General features: G+C 42.8%; 1 protein-coding gene across 3 annotated transcripts in view; it reads right to left on the reverse strand.

The window, feature by feature from the left end:
- The window catches only part of NPAS3 (neuronal PAS domain protein 3), an 850,571-nt gene that overhangs the window by 14,292 nt on the left and 813,739 nt on the right, over nucleotides 1-22,540 (reverse strand). For all 3 annotated transcript variants that reach the window (XM_053928867.2, XM_053928868.2, XM_053928866.2), the window contains exons 7-8: nucleotides 12,299-12,492; nucleotides 7,761-7,867 (exon numbers count right to left, since the gene is read on the reverse strand). In XM_053928867.2, coding sequence (XP_053784842.1) covers nucleotides 7,761-7,867; nucleotides 12,299-12,492 — 301 coding nt within the window. The remainder of the gene's footprint in view (nucleotides 1-7,760; nucleotides 7,868-12,298; nucleotides 12,493-22,540) is intronic.

A 22,540-nucleotide genomic window follows, 5' to 3' on the forward strand; every position in this document is an offset into this window, starting at 1 on the left:
TAAGTAATTGGCATGAGCGACATCTGACATCTCAGATATTTTTTCAAGCTGTTTTCAGTCCAACCAGGAGCTTTGGTGCCACTCATTCCTGCCCTTCTCCACCTAAAATAGTTAAGGACAGAGGATTTTTTAGCCCCGTGCTTATTTTTAGTCCTCCTCCCTCCCCCCAGGAGTTTACTATATAGAGGAGAAGCAATGAACTCTTCAGCATGGAATTTAGAGAGTTACGGCTAGGAAATGAAAGAAATGGGGGATTTGTTCACTCCTTCACTAAGTTTGTACCAGGCGCATGTTGTGGGCCTGTCTTCCTATAGGAGTCTCACTTAATCACAGTAATTCCTTTTCCCTTGCCAGTGATTGGTGTAAGCTTGAAATATGGTGAGGCGCCGGACCGTGAGGCTGAAAGGGACGTCTCTCCACTGTGGGAGATTACTGGAAAAGTTTTCTTCGTTTTGAAACTAAGGATTTACTTCTATTTGCCTTTGAATGGGAAACAGGCTTTTCAGTTATTGTCACTAATAATTCACAACAGTGGTAACCATGATGGGAAATGGTGTATGTGGGGCTAGGAAAGCACAGGGGGTTCTGGCCTGGGTGAATTCCCTCTGCCCTTTAAAGTTGAAGAGTAATGGAGTGCTGGGGAGGTTAAGTTGGAATGTAGGGAGGACTCCAAAAAGGCAATAGGGAAGAGGAAAATGTTACACTCAGCTTCATTTCATGTCCTCGGGGGCCCTGTGTTTCTGGATGCAGTCACTTCATTAAGTCCACTAAACATCTTTAACAGCAAATGTGGAAGGGGTGAGGCACGGGCATACAAAAACTAGTGTTTTGCAAAATCACTAATATTTAAAGAAGCCCGTAGAAATTCCATTTGTTCACCTTTCTGTAAATCTTTAGAAATCCATGCACTTTGTTGTGAAAATGCCGCAGATTCTCCCGTGGAGCTGTGATTGTTGACTGGTCACTAAGCGGCTCTCCTGCCACTTCCTCTGGCTGCCACAACTCCATCTGGACTCTTCCCGAGCCCCGGGGGATACACCTCGATTGTTTAAGCCAGTCATGGTTAATTCCACCCTGCTAGTGTGTGGTTTGGGCTTGGTCATTTGATGAAACGCTGGACAATAAGACATAAGGGGGTGTCTGTCTACTGGAGAGCCCTTGGGAGTGTTTTCTTTTCCTTCCAAAATGAACACAAAATAACAACAGACCATTTCCTGACTGTGGACGGTACCCTGCGAGGAACGGATGACTGGTGGTGCTTCCGCTGCCTTTTGATCATGAAGAGAAAGTTGAGACAATTATAGAGAAGCTACAAGTCATTTTTATTTGGGTTTCCTTTATTTGTAATTGGATGCATTCTAGTTGATATGTCCTATCGAAAATTCTGGGAAGCCAGAGAGGATGTGAAGTTCACAAAAGGGTTCAGATAACCTGATCCTTAGATAACCCTGTATTTATAGAAAAAATCCATTGTATGCTAAAGACATGTGCAAATCAAGTTGCATGCTGCTCATTTGTGTAAAAAAAAAAAAGTCTGAAGTTTTCTGAGATATGTAAGATGTCATTAAATCAATATTTTAAGGAAAGTAATTTCTAAATATATGGTTTATGTTAGAAAAAGAACAAGATGTCATTATAAGAAGTTATGGAATTGATTTTAAGTTAACTTTTTTAGGTTAATGTGGATGACTTAGAAGTATTTTTTTTTCTGACCATGCTTTATGAGAGCAATGGGTTATTTTCTCTCAAATATCAGGTGTTGTTTTTAAAAATAATAGAAGCAGCTACTGATAGAAATAGTAATAAGGAAAAAACCTCCAGAATGCTCATTAGAATTGTATTAGGGCGTCTCAGTCAAACTGAAGTTTGGCTAACTCTCTGAGTAGAGAGAAGAGATTGTGAGTGGTTATATTTTGTGTCCTTTCTTTCGCTCTTCTAAGCCTGGCTAGCCCTTACCCCTCCTCCCCACCCCCAATATTCTTGGCTTCCTGCCGTCTTCTTTCAAGGTCCAGGGAAAAAATGCCTCCTGTGGGAATTCTCCATCCTTCCTTGGTTGCCCCACCTCTGGGGTATCTGTGCTTTGTTTATGTATCTTAATAGTCCTCATGTTATGCCACCTTTTCAAAATGGGCTGTTTTCATGCTGTCTTTTCTATTGGTATGTAAGCTCCTTGAAGGTAGAGGCCACACATTAGTTATTTTTGGAACCTTATAGCAATCCCACAAAGCTTCGTATGTCCTAAGTACTCACAAATGTTTGATGAACAAGAACACAGCACAGGAATATTCACACAGGTACTGGTGAATGGGGAAGTGTTAACCTGGGAAAAAACTGAAGGCCTTTTGATTATAAACTCACTATTGCTATTTATACTCAACTTTCTCCACTGATATTCAAAACTTTACATCTCTGTAATGAAGTTAATCTCGTTAGCAAGTAATCACGTACTCATTTCATTTGAACATTGATGGAGAGTCAATTCACTACTCATATTTTACTGCTATTAATAAACTTACCCAATTGGAAAATGAAATCCTTAAATTCTTAGCTGACTTGTGTTTACTTTTACTCCATATAAAATGATGCCTTCTAAATACTAGTATAGTCAATATTTCTTAAACATAGATGGAGTCAGCCAGGGAGCTTGTTAATAGTAGTTCAGGTCAGTAAGCCTGGGGGTGCACCTGAAACCCTGTATTTCTATAATGCACTGTAGCAGGGACACTCTGATGGTGGCTAGGTCCTTGCTGGTCTCTGTTCTCTGTTTGCCTATCCTTGGACTTGAAAATCTAAAATCAGCATTTTCCACCCTCCTCCCTCCCTAGAAAAAACATAAAATAATAATACTAATTCACTCCTACATAAAAACCTGACTTTTTTTTGTCTCCATGTGACAGTCTTTTTAATTAGTGGACAGGCACACCGTACAGGCTGACTTGGCTTTTGAGAAAAGTCAGACATTCCCTGACTGACATGGCTCAGTTGGCTGGGTGTCTTCCTGTAAAACAAAAGGTCGCCAGTTCGATTCCTGATCAGGGTACATGCCTGGGTTGGGGGCCCAGTCCCAGGTCAGGGCTCCTGTGAGAAGCAACTGATCAATGTTTCTCTCTCACATCAATGTTTCTCTTCCTCTCCTTCCTCCCTCCCCCTCTCTCTAAGAATAAATAAACATCTTTAAAAAAGAAGTCAGATATGATAGCTATTATACATAGTTCCCTTCATGGGAATTTTCATATTCATATGGAAGAAGAGCAAAAATCATTTGCTTTGGGGGAAAACAGTCCATCCAATGATTAGGCTGTAGCTAAATCCCTAGAGTCAGGCCTGAAAAAAGCTCAGATCAGAGACTAGAAGACAGTCCCCTGTGTTCGCTGCATTTAGCCCACCCATCAAACTTGATACCTTCCCTTCTGCCTTCAGTTGCAGCTTCCTTTACTGAGTGCAGTGGCAGCATACCCAAATCAACGATTAAATTCCCCCTTTGTTTGTGTGGCAGATGACAAATGCATGGAGGACATCTTGTGTTTCCTAGGCAGGCAGGGCACTTACTTTGATTGATGCTCCGTTGTGGAAAAAAATGAGCTGGGAAGGAATTACAATGGAGGGCCTGCAGACTGGAAGGGGATATACTAATTAGTCCTGCATTAAGCAGTCGGCATGCATTGGTGATGAGACGCCTTCAGGAGGAAAGTGTAGAGGATATTGATGCAAAACAGCATGGGATGCATTATGCCAGGTAGCTGTGTATTCCTTTTGTTAGGAAGTATAGAATTTAGTAATTAAGAAATAAACTTAGGCTACTGTATTTTTTTTTTAACCACTTCCAAATACATTGGACGGACCATGCTTTTTAACTCTCCATGATCTTATAGACAAGCTGGAAGTCCTCTCTTTCTGAAATAGCCCAGAGTTTCCTCATCCTGCATGGTTCTAGGAAGGGAAGACTGCTACCACTTCTGTACGCGCTGGCTTCTCTTCTCTAAAGACCCACAGCTCCAGACTTGAACCTTGCTGGTGAAGCACAGTGTTACAAAGGGACAGGAAGTTTTCCCTCAGGGCTCTTTCCAGGTTTTAGAGAGTTGTTGATTTGACCAGGGAGAACCTTAGGGGTATCTCAAGACAAATTTAGTATTTTCTGTAGGCAAAAGTCTGGAATAACAGGACTAAAGAGAAATGGAGAGCATGTTTCTCTGTCTGGTTTAGCACCTGCGATTTGCCCTTCTATTTTTCAGGCCACAGATACAGGTGGAGTAGTAGATGGTTGTGCTGCCTCCTTCATGATGAGGAGTGACGCAGATGCTCTAGGAAACTGGCATATGCGACTCTAGGGTGACATGACTAGTCAGCTCAAGGTCAATACCTCCTGAGCAATGGAGAACTGGAGGGTGACAGGCAAAGATGCTCAAAAAATGCTAATATGAATGGTTTAAAATTCAAACCTTGACATGTTGATTTGGTCAATTTGACCTGAAGAATCAATGAGATTGGGTTCAATGGCTTCAGTAAGGTGACAAAGAGAAAAAAAATAACAGAGGATTTTGCTCACAGTGTGAGAAAGAGGGGACCTAAAGCTCCCCTGGTTTTAGAACACCAATATAATTTCACTAACTCACCATGTTGGTATAGATAATGTGATTTTTAGTGATTCTCTCCATTGAAACCCAGTGAGCTATCAGGTATCTCATGCTAACCTAATGGGAGTGTAGATGGTCCAACATTCTTGGTTCAATTTATCAAAGTTGTCAAATGCTGGTGCAGCTGAGATTTCCTTTTCCTTTTCTTATTCTAGAGACAAGTTCGCCTAAGGATTTGCAGATGTGTATGCTAGGAAAAGCGATATAAGTGATAAAGATAGCATTTTGGGTTATCAAAGTCTATTGAGTCTTTTTAAAAAAGTTTTACCCATAAACTGGAGCACAAGACAGATATCAAAGTATCAAAAATATTATCAGATAACTAAAAACTGTCTTTCATGGACAGAACCAGGAATTGTGCCAATAGCTCTAGGAAGAAAAGCTAAATAGTTAATGTGGTTTATTTTCGGACCATCCCTTTGTTTTAGAATTCTGTCTTATTCTTGAGCTGATTCTCTGTCGCCATGACCTTCTCCTGCCAAGAAGGCACAGTGGAGGCATCCTTCAGTAATAGCCTAGGGCTTTGGACAAGCAAGATGCTGTGCTGGCTCTTTGCCTTTTTCCCCACTGTTTATACAACCAAGACTTATTGCATACGCTGTCATTTTGTTACTGGGCTGGCTTTGGTTAGAGAAGTAGGTAAACATGGGATATTCCATCACACAATTTTAGACTCAATCTTACTTTATAATGATGCTAATGTTTATTGTACAAAGCGAGGTGCATTTGTATATTTTAGCATTTTGTTTCAGTCACAGAATGCAAAACCTGACATTGACATCAGTTGTGTGTGTGTGTGTGTGTGTGTGATTGAAGATACTAAGCACTACAAGAACGCTGAAATTTCAATCTGATTAGGATCAAAATTCTTCAGGATCAAAACACTCCTTTTCCTCCCCCTACAGTTTTACTAATTGTGTGCTACTTGACATTGTGGAGTTATTCCGCAGCGTGATAGCTAAATATGTGAAGTGTATTTTACTGTGCAGAATTATCAGCTCATTCTATTTGCTTTTCATATGTTTAAGGTTATTAAAAGAACTTAAAATTAGAAGTCATGTGTATGAGTTGAAAGAGTGAACTCAATCATGGTTAGTAGGCTAAATCATAAAGCAATAGCCAGTGTGTCAATATCAAGTAATGAAAAAAATCACGGAATTTGAAAGCATACCTTCTCTGTTTATTAGTTGGCAAGATACCAGAAAAATTAGGAGACTAGCACAATAGTGAATGGCAGAGTTGTTTATTTTCAGCACTCTCAAATTATTCCGGTTACTGAAAATGAGATAAAAGTAGATCAGAAAGAATGGCATCAAACATATTTTGTTGGAGACCTTTGCTTGATGGGGAGGAATGAACTGCCCTAGCTCACTGTACCTGAGCAATTGTGTTTCTTCAAGCTGTAAATCAAATCTCAGAGAGAAAGCATGATGTTTTCCAAATAATAACTGAGGATGACAAAGTTCTTTTTTGTAGCATTGGGTTTCTGAATTTAGACCTCAATTAAGATTTCCCAAATGAAAAAGCACCCGTCTCTCCCCACACACGTGGTCTGTGATAATATCCTACAAAAAATATACCCATGTTGAAAGTCTGGTTCTTTGGCATATATTGGTTCAAAAAGATATCCATAGGCTTCCTCTAAAGATTCTAATTTTTCTCCATTTTCTCTAAATTCCCAGCTACAAAAACCTGATGTTTCCTTTCAGGAAACAGCATCATTTTCCCCCCAATTAATTGAAGAGCCATCTGCTTCTGCAATATACAACACCCATTTATCCACAGCAACAAGTGTGCCCCCGAAATTCCTGGTGTGCGATACCAAGGCACGCTCTCTTTGCTGGGAGTAGAATCTGCTGCTGAGCAGCCTGGAGGAAAGGCTTTTCCCATAGATGTGGCATAAACAAAGTTTGACACTGAACTTGGTCCCAGGTCATTGCTGCTAATGCAGGGTTAAAAGCTCAGAACAAGATGCTCCCAACCTGAGACTTTGGCTAGGTTACTGTCTCTCTATTATCCTTTTGAGTATCTGAGTTTGAAATGAGCAAACAACTGCAAAGGAAAGATCTGAGGCAGCTCTCCTCAACCATGGCGCGAAAGGAGAGAGGAAAGAAATACAAAGGCCCCCTGGCTGCTTTTACTACAAAAAGCTTCAACTTCAAGGTGTACCATCCCATTTGGGGCACCTTGCATGTATTTAAAATCAGAGTTCAGGACTGGGCTCAGAACCTTTGAGGAGTAAAGCTGGCAGGGCCCTCCCCTTTTAGGAACAATCTGTGGAATGGCCACACAAAAGGGCCTCTGGTTGGAAGAAGACAAGACAGCTCCTTCCAAAGTGGTCTACCCAGTGACTCTCACCTTATGGGCTTATCAGACTCCCTCCATGCACAGTGTAGACAGTCCAGATGAGTCTGATGAGGGAAAACTTCATGAGGACGCTGGTGTGCAGGTTACTACTAGGACCCAGCCAGAGAATGGCTGGTCTTGCTTTGCTTAAATGCCACAAAAGGTGCCTTGGAGGTCAGCCTGTAGGTCAGGAGCTGGGACCCAGACTCAAAGAGCTAAGATTAGTTGCTTTCTCCCGGGAGTCTGGAGGTGGAGGTACCTGCTCCTCTGAATAACCCTCTTTCCAGAAATACAGTGAGAAGACACTGCCTTTGAGATCCGTGTCTGCACCATGTGCCTTGCCCCTGCGCCTGGGCTTCCCCCTAGTTTTGTGGCTTGTCAAGTAGGAATTTTATAGGTTCTGTTTGACCCTGTCTTTTCCTGGTATATTTTGAAGCTGAGACCACAAATTTCAGAGTGGAAGTTGTTCCCTAGATATGAAAGGGTCAAGAAAGCATTTAAGACAAAGGTTCCACCATCACCTCATGGGAGAGAAAGCACAAGAGACCATGAAATCCTGAGTAAGCACCTAAAGATCCAGCAATTTCTCTAGGCCTGAGGTCCAACTTTCAATCTAATTCCAGCACAAGTTGAAGTGATTTATGTTTCACATCTCACCGTATGCTGACAGTCACCTCAAAGGTACACAGGATACAAGAAGGGAGAAATTGGCACTGCAACCAAACAGGCATCAGAGAGACAAAACCAGCCCGCTTGTGCCCACACTCGGGAGGTACTTACAGTCCAAGTGACTGTGCCTGATGCCCTCGACGTCCTCGGCGTGGATGAAGTGGTAGCACCTCTTCCCCACGATGTCTACAGGGGTCAGATCCATATAATCGCTGATCCTACAACAAGAACAACAGACTGGAATTCAGAGATGGAGGAAATAGAAAACTGGTCGGATGACTTCGAAACAAATCTACTGGCAATTTTCATTCCACCAGGGGACACAGGAGGACCTGGCACTTTGAGGGAAAACCCTTTATACATAAGATTATTTCTTTAATGAACAACAGATTTTTCCAAAAAGTATAAAATGTGCTAGATCAAGCAATTGTGTTTAAATAATTACATAGGATTTTCTTATCTTTTTTTTGCATCAGAATTCACATTTAGACAACACAATTTCATGAAACTATTGAGAATTAGGAACAATGCAAGTTCCTCATTAGAGGCCAAGATAATTCAAGGTTACTTAATAAAATAAAAACATGTTATGTTTATACCAAATGATTAGAGACACCTTTCATTTAAACAGATTGGTCTTCTATTGGGTATTTCCATGAAAAAGGGCTTCAACTGCTTCTTGGCACAAAGTCCAAATTGGCATTTCAAGGGATATAATTTAAATGCTGAGACATACAGATGCCTGGGGGTATTATCTTTTTTAGTCTCAGTCATGTGGGAGCTCAGTTCTCACTCCTGGCCCTTTTAACTGGTGCTTTGTGGTGGATTCCACACAGAAACTTTTCAACCATTTCAGCAGCTCTCCCAGCCTTGTGCTCGACGTTACGTGTGTGTAAGCCTCTGTCACTGATTGTCCAGACGCCAGTGTCCTCAGGCAGGAGCACAGGAAAACAGAACAAAATTGGAAAACATGTTGGGAGAATCTGCCTGGTTTACACAAACACTACAAAATGCTTTTTATCCTCCCTCCTTTCCAAATACAGACCCATGGTGGTCAGTCCAAAATAAGCTTTATGTTTTGTTTAATTTATTTTCTTTAATGTCCCTGTGCATTTGGGGGTATGTGACATGTAATATGAAGTGAATCTTTAGAAACGACATGTTTAAGAAACTCATGAGATCACTGCTGGGGAGCTGAATCTGGCTCCCGAGGCCGGGAAATAAGAAATAAAACAAGAGCAGAATAATATGGAGTAAAAGGAAAACATACTACCCAGTGAGTGAATTTCTCAGTGCCTAGCAATAGAAATCATATTTTTGACCAAGCTAGAATTCTTGGTAAGATAAGACAAAATGGGCAATAGAAGGGAGTATTTTCTTGGGATTCCATGGTTTTCTAGTATAAAACAGAGGAGTTGGTATTTTCCTGAGACCATTAGCTGCTTTCCCCACACAGTTTTCACCCCCTTTCTCCAAATGAGAGAACAAGGATGTCATTAAAAAGCCCTTGTTGGTGTTTCTGAGATGTGCCAGCTCCTCTGGAGGCATCAGATGGCGGCTTTGCCCGAGGCTGTCCTGGGGACCGGGAGGGGGCGAGGGTGGGGGGCGGAGAAGAGCGGTCTGCAGAGTCAAGGATCGACTTTAGTTTCTAGTTAGCAATTCCCTAATTAAACAATACACCCCGGGAAAAGTCCACTTCATTCCTTAGGGAAGACGTTTTTTAGTTTATTCTTTAGTTGAATGAAATCCTTCCAAACGACTGAACCACTTCTCTGTACCAGAGCCTGTTACCGTGGTGAACGTGACCAGCTCAGGGGGTTCCAAGACCTCTGATTGCCTGTGTTGAAAGCCCCAGACCAGTCTGATGACCTCTGTTAGAATCAGAATCCGATTGCATCTTATTCTCTGAGCCTCAGGTTCCTTGTGTGTAAAACAGCCCAGGAGGCTGGTGAGGGGAACAGCGAATGAAGTGAATGTAGCACAGCACCTGACGCACGACACTTCTCCCTTGGAGCAAATATGTGATTACCTTTCACCCAGGTCTTTTTAATGATTAGTGCCATCTTCATTTGCAAGAAAATGCTGTACTGTATTCGCTAATAGGGGGTTGTGGAAAACTATTTTGTTTTTTAAATGGGAAGAAGAAAAACCGTAAAGTGATCACAGAAAATCTCAATTACTGGAGTGGCACTGTGGCACCATAAGGCACCCGGGTGCATGGAGCGCATCAGAAGGAATTAATCTGTGATTACAGGAACAGAAAGTAGGGGCTGGTTTTGAGACAGGACAATCACTGGGTACATTTAGGTAAATGAGATAAGTCTCCATTTCTTTTTTAAGGGATTGGTGGTGGTAAACCTAAACCAAGGGAGCTGACATATGTTTTCAAAGCAATAGCATAGTTCATCCTTTGACTTTCTGCCTGCCTCCCTGGGTCTCCAGCATCCTATGTTCATTTTAAATTAGCAAATAAATATCTTTATGGGGCTGTGACTATGTTTTTTGTGGGTGCTTATGTTATTCTGACCAATTCCTTACCATTTAGCCAGACTTCTGAAGAAAAATAAGAGACAATTCGGAGTGCAGGGCGACCCCACAGGATGTAGCTAAGTGCCTAGTTTCTGAATCTGGCAGATTTGGGTTCAAATCTTGGCCTTGGGGGAAATGAGACAATGACAACACCTACCTCACAGAACCATCCAGAAGCTTAAGTGAGATGGTGTGCACAGGGTGGGACAAAAGTAGGTTTAAGGTGGTGAATATGTGAAATGCAGAGTTTATTCTTGCATTATTATTTATTAATTACTGGATTATTTTCCACCTGAACAACTATAAATCTACTTTTGCCCCACCCTATATAATGACCTTTGGACATTGCCAAGTATATGGTAAGAGTTCAATAAACGTTAGCCATTGTTATTATTACTTGCCAACTCTTGCCAATCATTCTGACTGTCTTCCCTGACGTTCTGTGACCATTCCAGGATACCTTAGATATAGCCAAGTATAGAGTCATGATGATAAAAGTTTTAATGCCATCAAAACTTGAGAAATAGATTTAGAGTTACTTATTAAATGATAGTGAAGGGTTCAGGATATCTTCTACCCCACTGAACATTAAGAGTCAGGTGGGTATCTTCTCCCACTGGTGAATTCTTTCCTCTGAATCAAAGCCTGACCAGAAATGGCAGGCATTTCTAATGCAGTCTCAACAGCGTTAGGGCTTCCCAATGGACCGAATGCAGATGCTGTCTGTCCGCCTCTTGGTTCGGCCCTGGAGAGGTCGATTACCCAGGCCACTTGCTCTTGACCATCAGCTCTTTCATGTTTCCTCCATAGGTACTCACAGGGCTCGGTGGACATATACTGTATTCACGCCTGACAACAGTCCGTGCCACAAAAGCATCTCAGATTCGACTCAGCAATTCTTCCTGTGGCACCGGGGATGGGCAGCATGGCCAATGCTGCCTTCGGCAGCCGGCACCTGAACAGCTCCTTCCACCCCTCCTCACACGCCACCCCCCTCCCTTCTCTTTAAATTAGTCTGATGATGGGCTGGTGACTTCCAGGTGAAAGGTCTGAAGGGGCATTGTCCCTTTTCCTTGTCTCTTGCTTTTTGCTTAATGGAAAAAGTGAACTTTTAACCAAAGGCTCAAAAGTCCTTTTATAAAAGCTCAATCTTGAGGAAGGACTGCCAAGTCATTTACACAATGCGTCATCTTTTTAAAAATTTATGAAAGTGAGAATTACAAAAGTTTTATTTAATATATGTATAGAAAGCCCCAGACCAGTCTAATGACCTGTATCAAAATCAGAACCTGATGCAATTTTTTTGTCTTCTTTTTTCCTTTGGGGGGGCTCAAAATGCTCATTGGTTCTCTTTATTTCTTGTGGACTAAATGTTTCTGTCCCTCACAGATTCATATATTAACCCCCCTCCCCGCCCCGCCAAGTGATGGAGGTAGGACCTTTGGTTTGGATGAGGTCATGGGGATAGGGGCCCTGTGATGGAATTTAAGTCCTGATAGAAAGAAGAGACCCCAGCTCCCTCTCTTCCCTATGTGAGGACACTGCTCAAGGCAGCCATCTGTAAGCCAGGAAGAGGCTCTCACCAGGAATCTAATCAGCCTGCACCTTGACCTGGGACTTCCCAGCCTCCAGAACTATGAGCAATACATGTCTGTTGTCCAGGCCACCAGTGCACAGTACTTTGTTATAGCAGCCTGAGGTGACGAAGGCGACATGCATGATGCCTGTCTGAACGCTGACCATCAGGAGGCGGGGCCCTTGCAGTAGTCGGGGAGAGGGTCTGGCTGAGGACCAGGAGATAACTTTTCCTGCATCCTTTTCCCAGTAATGTCTCAGCACTGCTCTCTCCGGGGTTTTTTGGCCAAAATGGGCCTTAGTTATAGCACATGGATGTCTGGGCATCCCAATTCATTCCATTGTTATCCCTGATGTACATCAGGGAAGCAATGTAAATTTTAAATAAAAAGCATGTTTGGTGTCAGTCCAAGCAGCCAGTAAAAGTAAGGTCGGGACTTATAATGAGCCTCATTGGGAGAGTAAAATCCCTTAGGCTGCAGAAGACACCAACCCTCACCAAGGTGCGACATACAGCAGGGTGAATGGAAACAAAAACCAAGTACCTATTTTCACAGTAAATGATATTGAGGTCCATATTTACTCGAGTGACGAACATATGGCAGTCGATTCTGACTTCATTGATTGTAGGGGGAGGCAAGGCATGTGCCACAACCACGAGACCCATGATTTGGCTGGGGACGGTCCTCCCGTGGGACAGCGACACCCGCAGTCGTAGCCGGCCTGTTATGTGAATCACCTGTAATAGAACAGTAAGTGCAGGACACAGTCAAATTTACATCTGGGATGCAGCAGTGTTTCTTTTGAGAAAGGCAAAATTACATCTGGCACAGCCTACATTGGCTTGTATCTTTTGTAACATAATGGCTGTCAAAGTGCCCTCAGTGTCCTTCCTCAAGGCCTGTGACAAAAGAGGAATATTATACTCTGAGCATTTCTCAAGGCAGCATTATTATTATGCTGTGCTATTGCTATTTTTTCAAGAACTATTTTTTTTACATTTAGAGGAAGTTCATAGCCAGACAAAATGACCAGAAAGTTGAGCACTGAGCTACGAAAGGAAACAGTTGCATTACCAGCCCTTGTTAACGGATGATGTTTGTTTCTCTCCAGCTCTTCACTGAGTGGGATCACATGGCCATCTTCTTCCAGACGTGTGGCTCAGAGCTTTCCTTCATTTGGGGATGGTGTTGCAGAGGCCAAAGTCTACACTGAATAAAAGACTCAGGGGCAATGGCATGAACCGGCCATTTCGAGCATAGATATTCATGGGCAGCACTGAGTACCCAGTAACACTGTGATTCATCACAGTGCCCATGAGTGCTTCATTCCTTATTCCTTGGCTTCCTCCTGAAGCAGGGTTAGGAAGACTTGCACCATTTGGGGGGCTTGTTTTGGTGAGTTGCGCGGAAACAGGAAGGAGAATATTGGACTCTAATTTTCAGTTTTTAGCCAAAGTATACACTAGATAGTCCAGACTCCCCAGAACGAAACAAAAGGCATCTTTTGAAAAAGTCCCTTTGGTTATACACTGCATGTAGGAGAAGAGCCACAGTGCTGACTTCATTACATGATGGTTTGGGGAAACAGAACCATGAAAGGGTGGAAAGTGGGAAGGATTTGTGTGGCTGTGCTTTGGGATGATGAAGTCGGGTGTGTGGAGGAGGGGTGAAGACAATTGTGTGTGTGTGTGTGTGTGTGTGCGCTAGCTGTGTTCCTAGAAACAGTGTGGAGGACCCTCTAAAACCAGGTCGCAGAAGTAATTGCTGTGATTCACTGGACCCTGGAGCTTAGTGTAGTAGCTAACCAAGTTTCCACATTGGTTTGCCTTTCTAAATGCGTCCCTGAGCACCAAACCATCTTCTGAGATTTTTCTTTTCCCTCTTTGCCATAAGGAACCAAAGTGGGAAGCAGGTCTCTGGCCTCCGAGGAGCAGCAAGATATAGCATCTGCTGTCCTTCCTAGGGGCTTGCCTGGGAATTCCTTTTTCATTTTGTTTTTGTTTCCCTTGAGTTATTCAGTTCTCCCAAAGCAAGCCACGCTGCTATCAGTCGGGAAGCAGGACCAAAGCCTGAGGGCTGCCCCTAGGAGTCCTGGCTGCTCGGAATCATACCTCTTCCCGTCCCCCTTCACGTCTGCGCCCAGAGCTGCCCATCTGGCAACGCCAACGAGGAGGCTTACTTAGGTTATTTCAGGGGTAGTTTTTCAGCCACCCACATTTGAAGTTAACTAAATTCACACTTAATGCACCTTTGCTTTAAGCTTTGGTCAGAAGAGCTACTTTATAAATATTTGAAAATGTTCCTAAAGGCAACGATGCTGAAACGTCATTGCAGTCACATTTTTTACTTATTTTTTATTTTTGGAAGGACCTCCTTAACTAATAAAGAAACAGCTAAAAGAAACTGGATTAACTTCACAGGAGTGGTGTTAACAGTTCCTGGGTCTCTTCCCAGCTAGGCTTACACAGATGCTCATTTATCATTATCTGTCGTATATTATCAGGAACACTCAGCTTCTTGGAAAAACTCAGATCTATAAATGCTCAGGAAAATACACACCCAGCAATGATATGCTAAATAAGTCCCTGCTTAGTATTCTATTCTAAAGTGATTGATAGGTGTCTGGGCTAGAAAACATTTTGGGGAAGCAGACAGGCCACTGGGCTGAGCTGTCTGCATGGCGGGTCTGCCGGGCCTCCATCTCCAGCTGTGCCTGTGGCCATGGAGCTGTCGCTGGGGGTCAGAGGTGGGTCCAGTAGGGATCTAGATTTGTCACATTCTGATTTCGTTACCCTGGGCAAGTCATCTAACCTCTCTGCTTCTCAGTTCAATTTTCTGTGAAATGGGGGTAGTAACTGTTCTGCAATTCTGTTATAAAATAGCAGAATATTCTGCTGTTCTGCAATTCTGTTATAAAAACCAAAGGAGATAATGGAGGTGAACACTTTCTAAATTGTAAAGAAGTCTGCAAATTTCATTATGAATCTATTCACCTTTAAAAATACCAACAGGGTAATAAGGCTAAGGAGTAATTATTAAGTTAATTGTGACCAAAATCCTGGTACTGAATTATGAAATTCTACAATCTTTTAAAATAATAATATTTGAAAGAAAATTTTGGGGGTATCTATTTTAGGTCCTTCTCCCTTTCATGTTTTAGGTGAGGAAAGCGGTTCTGGAAAGTTCGCTCCCTGTGTAGAGTCACCTGTCTTGGAAATGGCAAGAAAAAAAAAAAAAGCCCCTGGAATCCAGGTTTCTAGGCCTTATTTGTCATTTCAACTTTCTCCCGGTGCACATTTTGTGTGCATATTCATAATGAATGAACTCTTAGGCCAATTTACTGTCCTCAGTATCTGTATATAAACCTTTAGATGAACTTTCCTTACAATCAGAATCTCAGGTTATTTGAAAAGTCTGAGACATAGCACAAACCAAGGAAAGGAAAACTAAGAAAATTACCAATGTACAATAGTAATGAAATACTTGTCAAGAAATGTCAACAAACAATTGAAGGGTGTGTTTGTTCATATGTACACCGGGGGGTAGGGAGGGTCAGACTGATGAGAAAGGGATATATCTTAGGTCACATAATTAATTTTTGGTTTTAAATCGATATGTTTTTCCAAATCCGTTTCATGATGCCAACAGTTTTATTCCCCCCATGTGACAGGTGATGTTCAGATGATAGAAACAAGTCTGACAAAATCTATCCGAACACGTAGGTGGTTACTGCACTTTGGAGTTGCTTTTAAGGCCAGGGATGCAAGGGAAAGAGAGTTGTCAGAGGAGCTGGGTTCAAATCCTGCTCTGACACTGCATAGCCGTGCTCCTGTGATGCTCAGAGGACCGGAATGACTTGCTCAGTTCCAGGTCAGTGCATTAGAGATTAAAAACCTAGTACAAAGAGAATAATTATTGTGTGAAGTATTCCTTGTCTTCTTAATAAGGTCATCAAATGGCATTATATTTTATTTTTAAAAACGTTTGTTAGTTTCTAAAACATGTACAAGGGATCTTGCTAGGTGCCAGGGGACAGATCAAGATGGATAAAATGTAAACTTGTCCTTAAAGATGTATGGACTGCACAGTAGAGTAGACACACATAATTACCTGTAGAGCTGTAATATGGGGAGATGGTGCAGGGTCTGATTGAGAAAGTGGTTCTCCATCCTGGTTGTGTGAAGAATCCCCTGTGAAGCTTTGTTAACACATGGATTCCCAACCTCTAGCCCCCAGAAATTACTATTTGGTACAGCTGGGCTGCAGTCCAGCATTTGGTTATTTTTTAAAGCTCCAAATGTGGCAGCAACTACTGGAGAAAAGCTGACTAATGGGTTTGGAGTTACACCAGTGGTCCTCACACATTGGAATCCCCCATGGAGTCTATAAAGGTCCCCATGCCCAGGCTGTACCCCAAACCAATGAAGTCGGGATCTCTGGGGTAGAGGCCCTTCTAGGTCTTATAGGGCTGCTGAGGGGATTAAATGAAAATGTATATATAGGGCCTGATACATATTATATGCCCAATAAGTACTTTTATTAAGTAACAAGTATGTGTTAGGAGAAAGGTAGAGAATAAGATCTTTCGGAGTCCAGGGTGGGTGGAAGTACTTTTGACTGAATGGGTCAGGAAGAATATGTGAAACTGGTGTTTGAGTACATTGTTGATATAAGATAGGGTCATAGGATGGTGAAAGGGGTTTTCACACCAGCACTTGAGATGGAACAAGAGACTATGAAAGGGAACCTATCGGCAATAGGATCCTGAAGCACAGCTGGTGTCAGCAGAAGAGACAAGCAAAGCAGTAGAGATTGGCAATGGGAACTGGTGAGAAGAGAGAGCGCCACGATTCGGAGCCTGCCTCATAGGAGAAGTAGGAGGAGGAGCCGGGTAGACTGAATGGGAACTGGAAACACAGGGGCTACCGGGGTGTGGGTGCCAGCAGGGTGGAGACAAAGGTTTCCCCTTGTGCATCTTGTACGTGAGCAGCCTGGGGAGGTCCTGGACCACACGCCCAGGACATAGTTTGGAAGAGGGGCTGGGTACTTAAGAAATGATAGTTGAAGGAATAGTTTTGAATTCTTTTTCTGGAAGTGATAGTTAAAACCTGGAAATTCAATGGAATTACCAATGGAGAAAACAGAGAGAGCTGAGAAAAAACACCAAAGGCATTTCCCCCACTTTAAGTACCTGAAGCCTAAGGCAACTTATGTTTCTCCCTAAATTGAGGCTCTCTTGCTCTATGATAGTTACTTTTGTTAAAAAAAATGAAAATTTCTCAAAGCTCTGAGGTGCCTTTTTCTTCGCCCACAATTCCATTCCGATATAAATGCCAAGCATGCCATATTGTCGCCAGTCTTGATGGTAACATCCCAAAGAAGGGGATGGCTTCCTTATAAAGTTAAGTAGGTGAATGGAAAGCAATTTTGAATACAAACATGTAAGTCCAAATACTAATATTATGTCAAGAACTATTAAACTATAAAAATAACATAGTAGCCTTAAGATGAAAGGAATACTGTGGAGTAGAAATAACACTGAATTGGGAAACAGAACAGCTAATTTCAGTCCTGCTTCTGGCAGCTTTGCCAAGTTCTTTGACTACAGCAGCATTTCCTCAGACATAAAATAGACGCTAAGAAGCAGGTAATGATACTTAGGGTCCCACTAAGTTCTAGAGAATTCTACCAACAAATGCTCAATAGAGAGGCCCTTACCATGCCGCAGCACTGCCCTACCCCTCTTCTCCATGGCGGGCGGGAGTTCGAGTACAGCTGCAAGTTAATAAATGCAACGTAGACTTCAAGAACTAATCAACAGGGTTTTTGTGGGTCATAGCTGAGCTGGAGCAATGCTTTGCTTTTGGCCAATACCAGGTAAAAACTGGCTCTGTGTTCTAAAGGTTCATTTTAGTCTGGTCTTAATCTGCAATCTACACACATTCTTCAAAAGCAATTTCTGAAGGAAGAGATTCTTTGTCCCTGAGCTCAATTTTGTAGAACAGCTCAGTCCTCCCTTTAACTGCTCTTGATTTACCATAAAGAGTTGCACAAAAATGCTAAAGCTCGTATTTTTCTAACCCCCTCACACAGACTGCCCAGATGCCAGCCCCAGTGAAGCCGAATGCACAGGATTTCTGAGTTGAAATACCACCATCTTTGATATGAATATCCAAATTAGCATTACTCATCAGTCCCATGTTGAAGAAATCAATGTCTGACTTCTGTTTTTCTCTTTTCTGATACGAGTAGATGTGCGTGATGCTCTAAGTCCATATCCGCAGAGTTTAGGATGAGGGTGGGAGTGTTAACAAGCCACGCTTCTTGGGCAAACATCTATTTCTCTTCCTGCCATATGCTCCTTTCTGTTGCCTGTTGGTGATAAACACTTAGATGTGCTCCACTAGTATCTTCTCACAAACAAGCCCATCACAAAGACCTTGATAAAACCTCCCCTCTGTCAGTACTCAAAGAAGGCAAGTCCACAACGGAAAAATACATCTGGAAGCTATTCTCCATCTTTTAGAAATAACTCTCAGTATGAGTAATATGAAGCATTTTCTTTATCAAAAGGAAGTGCTAAGTATCATGTTCATTATTTTCCACACAGAATGTAAAGTTGGGAATAGGGCTCAGCAAATAGGGGAACAAAAACGTGGCGGGCATGGAAAAACTACGTATTCCCTGGGTTTAGGGCATCTTCTGAGATTTTTCAATTGTCCTGTAAGGGAATCTAAATTTACCTTAAAAACTAAGCTTCCTTCTGGCACTCTGGTCTTTTTTTTTCTTTTATTCTCCCATAGAAGTCTGGTTTAGCATATGGATCATCGAATCACTAGCTTAGGTAGGAGAAGCAGCTAATTATTTTTAAGTGATGTGGGCTTTGAGGTGGCCCACAGCCTGCTGAAAGATAAGAGCTTATTGGGGGTCTTCTGAACTTAAATATCCAGCCTACAGAATAACAACTTAACCTAAACTAGCATGAGAATATCGACCTCATGTAAATTCCTTCATGCAGATTTTCAGGAAGTAGGTTTTCTCAGATTTAGACCATATTGATTCATAGGTTGGAGAATTCGTTGTCTGTCTGACTCCTGCTGCCTAGGTCTTTGCACAAGGCCTGGGGTGGGGCTGGGGGGTAGGGGGTGGGGGAGAGGGGCTGAGACCAAGTACTTGTCCTTTGAGGCGAGCTCTATGGAGCCAAAGGCTCATAACTGAAGAGCTGTCTGAGGGGCAGGAGGACGGTAGGATGCTGTTTCCCTTTCCTTTTCAGAATCTCAGATTGTATTTCTAGAAACTGACTACTCTAGTAGACTTTGTCATAATTCACATTGGGATTTTAGCTACAGGGGATAAAAAAATGACAGAGGAGGGAAGTTGACTTCTAAAAGCAGAGGTGAGACTGGGGGAGGTGAGATTCAGGGGGAAATGTGGTTTGGCCAGGAGTGGGTACCAGTGTAGGTCTCTTCCAGGGTATGGAGGTGGCCCTTTCTAGGAATTTGTCCCTAAGGTCAGGGATCTTCAGTACTGGGCTGGACCGATGAGGGCAGGATTCATCACTACAGACAGAAGACCGGCAGGAGGAAGAGAGGAAAGGGTCTCAGAGTCTTAGCAAGGCTCATGTAAGGCTGGCCCAGGAGTGGAGGAGACTGGGAACTGGGGAAGTGTCCTGGCCAAAGTTAAAAAAGAGGAACCCTGGCAAGTCTGTTAGGATAAAAAGACTGCAATTAGATAGAAAGTGTTAATTCCCAGGGACTTGTGATCTTGCATTTGATTCGAATGCTTGTTCTGATTCCTGAAAGACTGAGCAACCCTTCTGGAAGTAGATAGGCCTGCAGCTGTAGGTAAGGTCATCCCACAGAAGGCAGAGGAAGGAAGGAAACCAGGGGCTAATTTCTGTCACTGAGACGCTAAGGTCCTGAATGACACACACAAGCATGAGTGTGGGCGTTCCTCCTCCTGCAGATGAAGTCCACTCACCGTGTCCAGTACACAAGCAACTAAAACAACTAAATGGACCAGTACGTGAGGGAAAACATATTTTGTTCTTTAATAGGAAAGCTTAAAACACTCAAGGCTGATAGGGATTTGTTTTGAACAAAAACAACCCTAGGGTAGGCAGGTCTTAGATTTGAACACGCACAAGGATCACCTGGGGACCTTATCGATAATGTGGGTTCCCACATCCTGCCCCAAGAATTTCCAATTCTTTAAATTGAGGGAGAGGCCTGGGAATCTTCATTTCACCAAGTGCTGCAAGTGCTTTGGAGGTCAATACAGGGCCATCTTGAATTCTGGCTTTATGGGTGGGTCCTATAGTTTCCTCTTTATCTAGAGAGCTGAATGAATGAATAAAGATGACCTAGGAGTTCATCCCAGATCACTGCTTAAATGAGAAAGAAAGATGAATATACATTTACATTTCACTCTGGACCAAAAAAAAATCCTACTTTATAGAACACAACCCATTGTGTCCATTCTTTGGAAATGGAAGTTTGGGCGTGATAAGCAGGGACCCTGCTTATGTGGGAACAGGGCTGTGCTTTCTGTGCCTGAGGGAGCAGCCGGGAAAGCTCCGTTATTTGTGTAATGGCCTGCTTTCTCTCAGTGGGCATGCCCCAGCGGGCTGCACTGCGGTGCTGCAAGCCTCTTGGGGGAGGTGGAGCTCTGCCAATCCCCTCCCCCTGCCCAGTAAGCCCCTGGCTTAGCTCCTGATTAATTCAGGGGAATCCTGGGAGGTTAACCCTTGATTTGATGGCTCCAGTGGGAAGCTGAAAGATTGCTGGTAATTTATCACCCTGTTTTTTTTTTTAATACAGAAACATTTTCTAAGGCAACAAAGAATTATTTTTAAAACCTGCATTTAAAATACATTAGCTATAGTGTTCTATTCTTACAAGACTGTATTCCCCAAAACATAACAATTACTTCTCATCCATCTCTGCTAACAAACTTCAAACACATAACATAAAAAATACAACTACAATTATAGCCTTAGCTTCTCAAAGTGTGTCTGGACTCCATGTTTGCTTCCTGTTCCCTTTGGAGAAAATAGTCTTTCTTCTACCAAAGGTAAGATTAAAAAAAGAAAATTGGGATAGTTTAACCACGCTGAAGAGATTTCCTTAATGAGATTATGTAAATGTATGCCAAAGATATAAACCACTTTTTCTCAGAGAGTGGAACACTTCAAATATCATTTAATAAAACAGGACCATGGGTAGAAACCCCTCAATAAATTGTTAAGGGGCAAAGCAAGAAGGTTGAACTAGACACATCTGATCAAATTTCGTTTGATTCAGTTACTTTATTAAAGTCTCCTAGAGAAGGACAGAGGACCATTGTACCTCTGTGGAGGGCAACTTTTTATTCATCTGTCACTCGATGTGGAGGAGGGGGTATCACCCGCATATGGTCCCCAGAGGCCCCGTGGCTTAGGGCCACTGTCTTGAGGGAGAGAGGCAGTTCTTCCTCATATAATAGACTGCAACTGTATTTCCTGACAACATTTAAAAAAAAATTCAGAACTAGTCCTGTGCCAGGTTAGGAATAGAAAATGGCTCCCTAATCCCATCCCACCTCCCAGAAACACTACATACATCATATTATATATTTTCTTCAGAACCCATGAGCTCTTACTAGGAAAGATCTAATAGAAATCAAGTGTTTTCTATTCCTTATCCTTGCTTCACACAGTGGTTGAATTTCTTTAGTTTAACAACCAGTCTTGCTAGTCTCCTGCACCTTTGTGTCTCGAGTTTGCTGGGAGAATTATACAAAGACTCTGAACGGCAACATGCGCCCAAACACAGCCGCATGAAGACAGCCGTTCCAGGGAGCTCTCTGCTGTCCCCAGACAGTGGTAAGGCAGCCTTACCTCATCCGCTCCACCCAGCCTGAAGGTCTGCAGGAGAATAAATGATTGCATGCTGGTAACAAAGGAAACCTTTTAGAGCACAGGTGGCAAACACAAGACCCGGCCCTCCACCTTGTTTTACTGGCCCGGCACCTTGTTTCTCTCCGGCGAAAGTGCTGAGCTCATTGCCCCTGCTTAAGGAGTAGTTACATTTATACCATCCTAAAATTACATTAGGCTCTTTGAAGCAACTGCAAGGCTGACGTGGCCCCCGGTGAAAATGAGTTTGACACCCCTGCTTTAGAGTAATATCTCTCAGGTGTGGGAGTCAGCTACCCCTCTCTTCCTTAGCTGCAGAGCATGCATTAAAGACAATTATCCATGTAGATGGGAAACCCTGGCCCTTGTGGAAGGACAACTCTGCTGTCCCAAGGGCTGAAATACTTTTTAAAGCATCCATCCCCTTAAAGGGGGAACACACAAATATTAACAATCATATATCTGAGAAACACTTTTAGCAAACAGATGGGTCATAAATATTCTGAAAAAAGTTAATGCCCCATTACTCCCCCTGTGGAGACATAAAACTCCTTTAAAGATCAAACCAAAGAATGATCACTTCCCAGGGGGCCACTCTACATACCTGGGCATCGTGAAGTAAGGCCCAGACAAAGAGTTCTCTGAAGCCGGGCCCTGCAGACCAAACACGTGCATGAAACAAGGAACACAGGCTAGAGCCCAGATTCCACAGTTTTCCTGGCACACCTGGGCAACACGCATTTCTGTGCTGGAGTTCAAGGCCCTTCCTTCTCTGCATTGATTTCCTCATTGGGAAAGTGAGTGGGCCTGACTACGTGGCCTTGGAGACCTTTCCTTAGTGTAGTGTCTATGAAATCCGATATTTGAACATGCAGCCTTGACCCGTCATC

Source organism: Desmodus rotundus, chromosome 7 (genome assembly GCF_022682495.2).
Source record: "Desmodus rotundus isolate HL8 chromosome 7, HLdesRot8A.1, whole genome shotgun sequence".
NCBI lineage: Eukaryota > Metazoa > Chordata > Mammalia > Chiroptera > Phyllostomidae > Desmodus > Desmodus rotundus.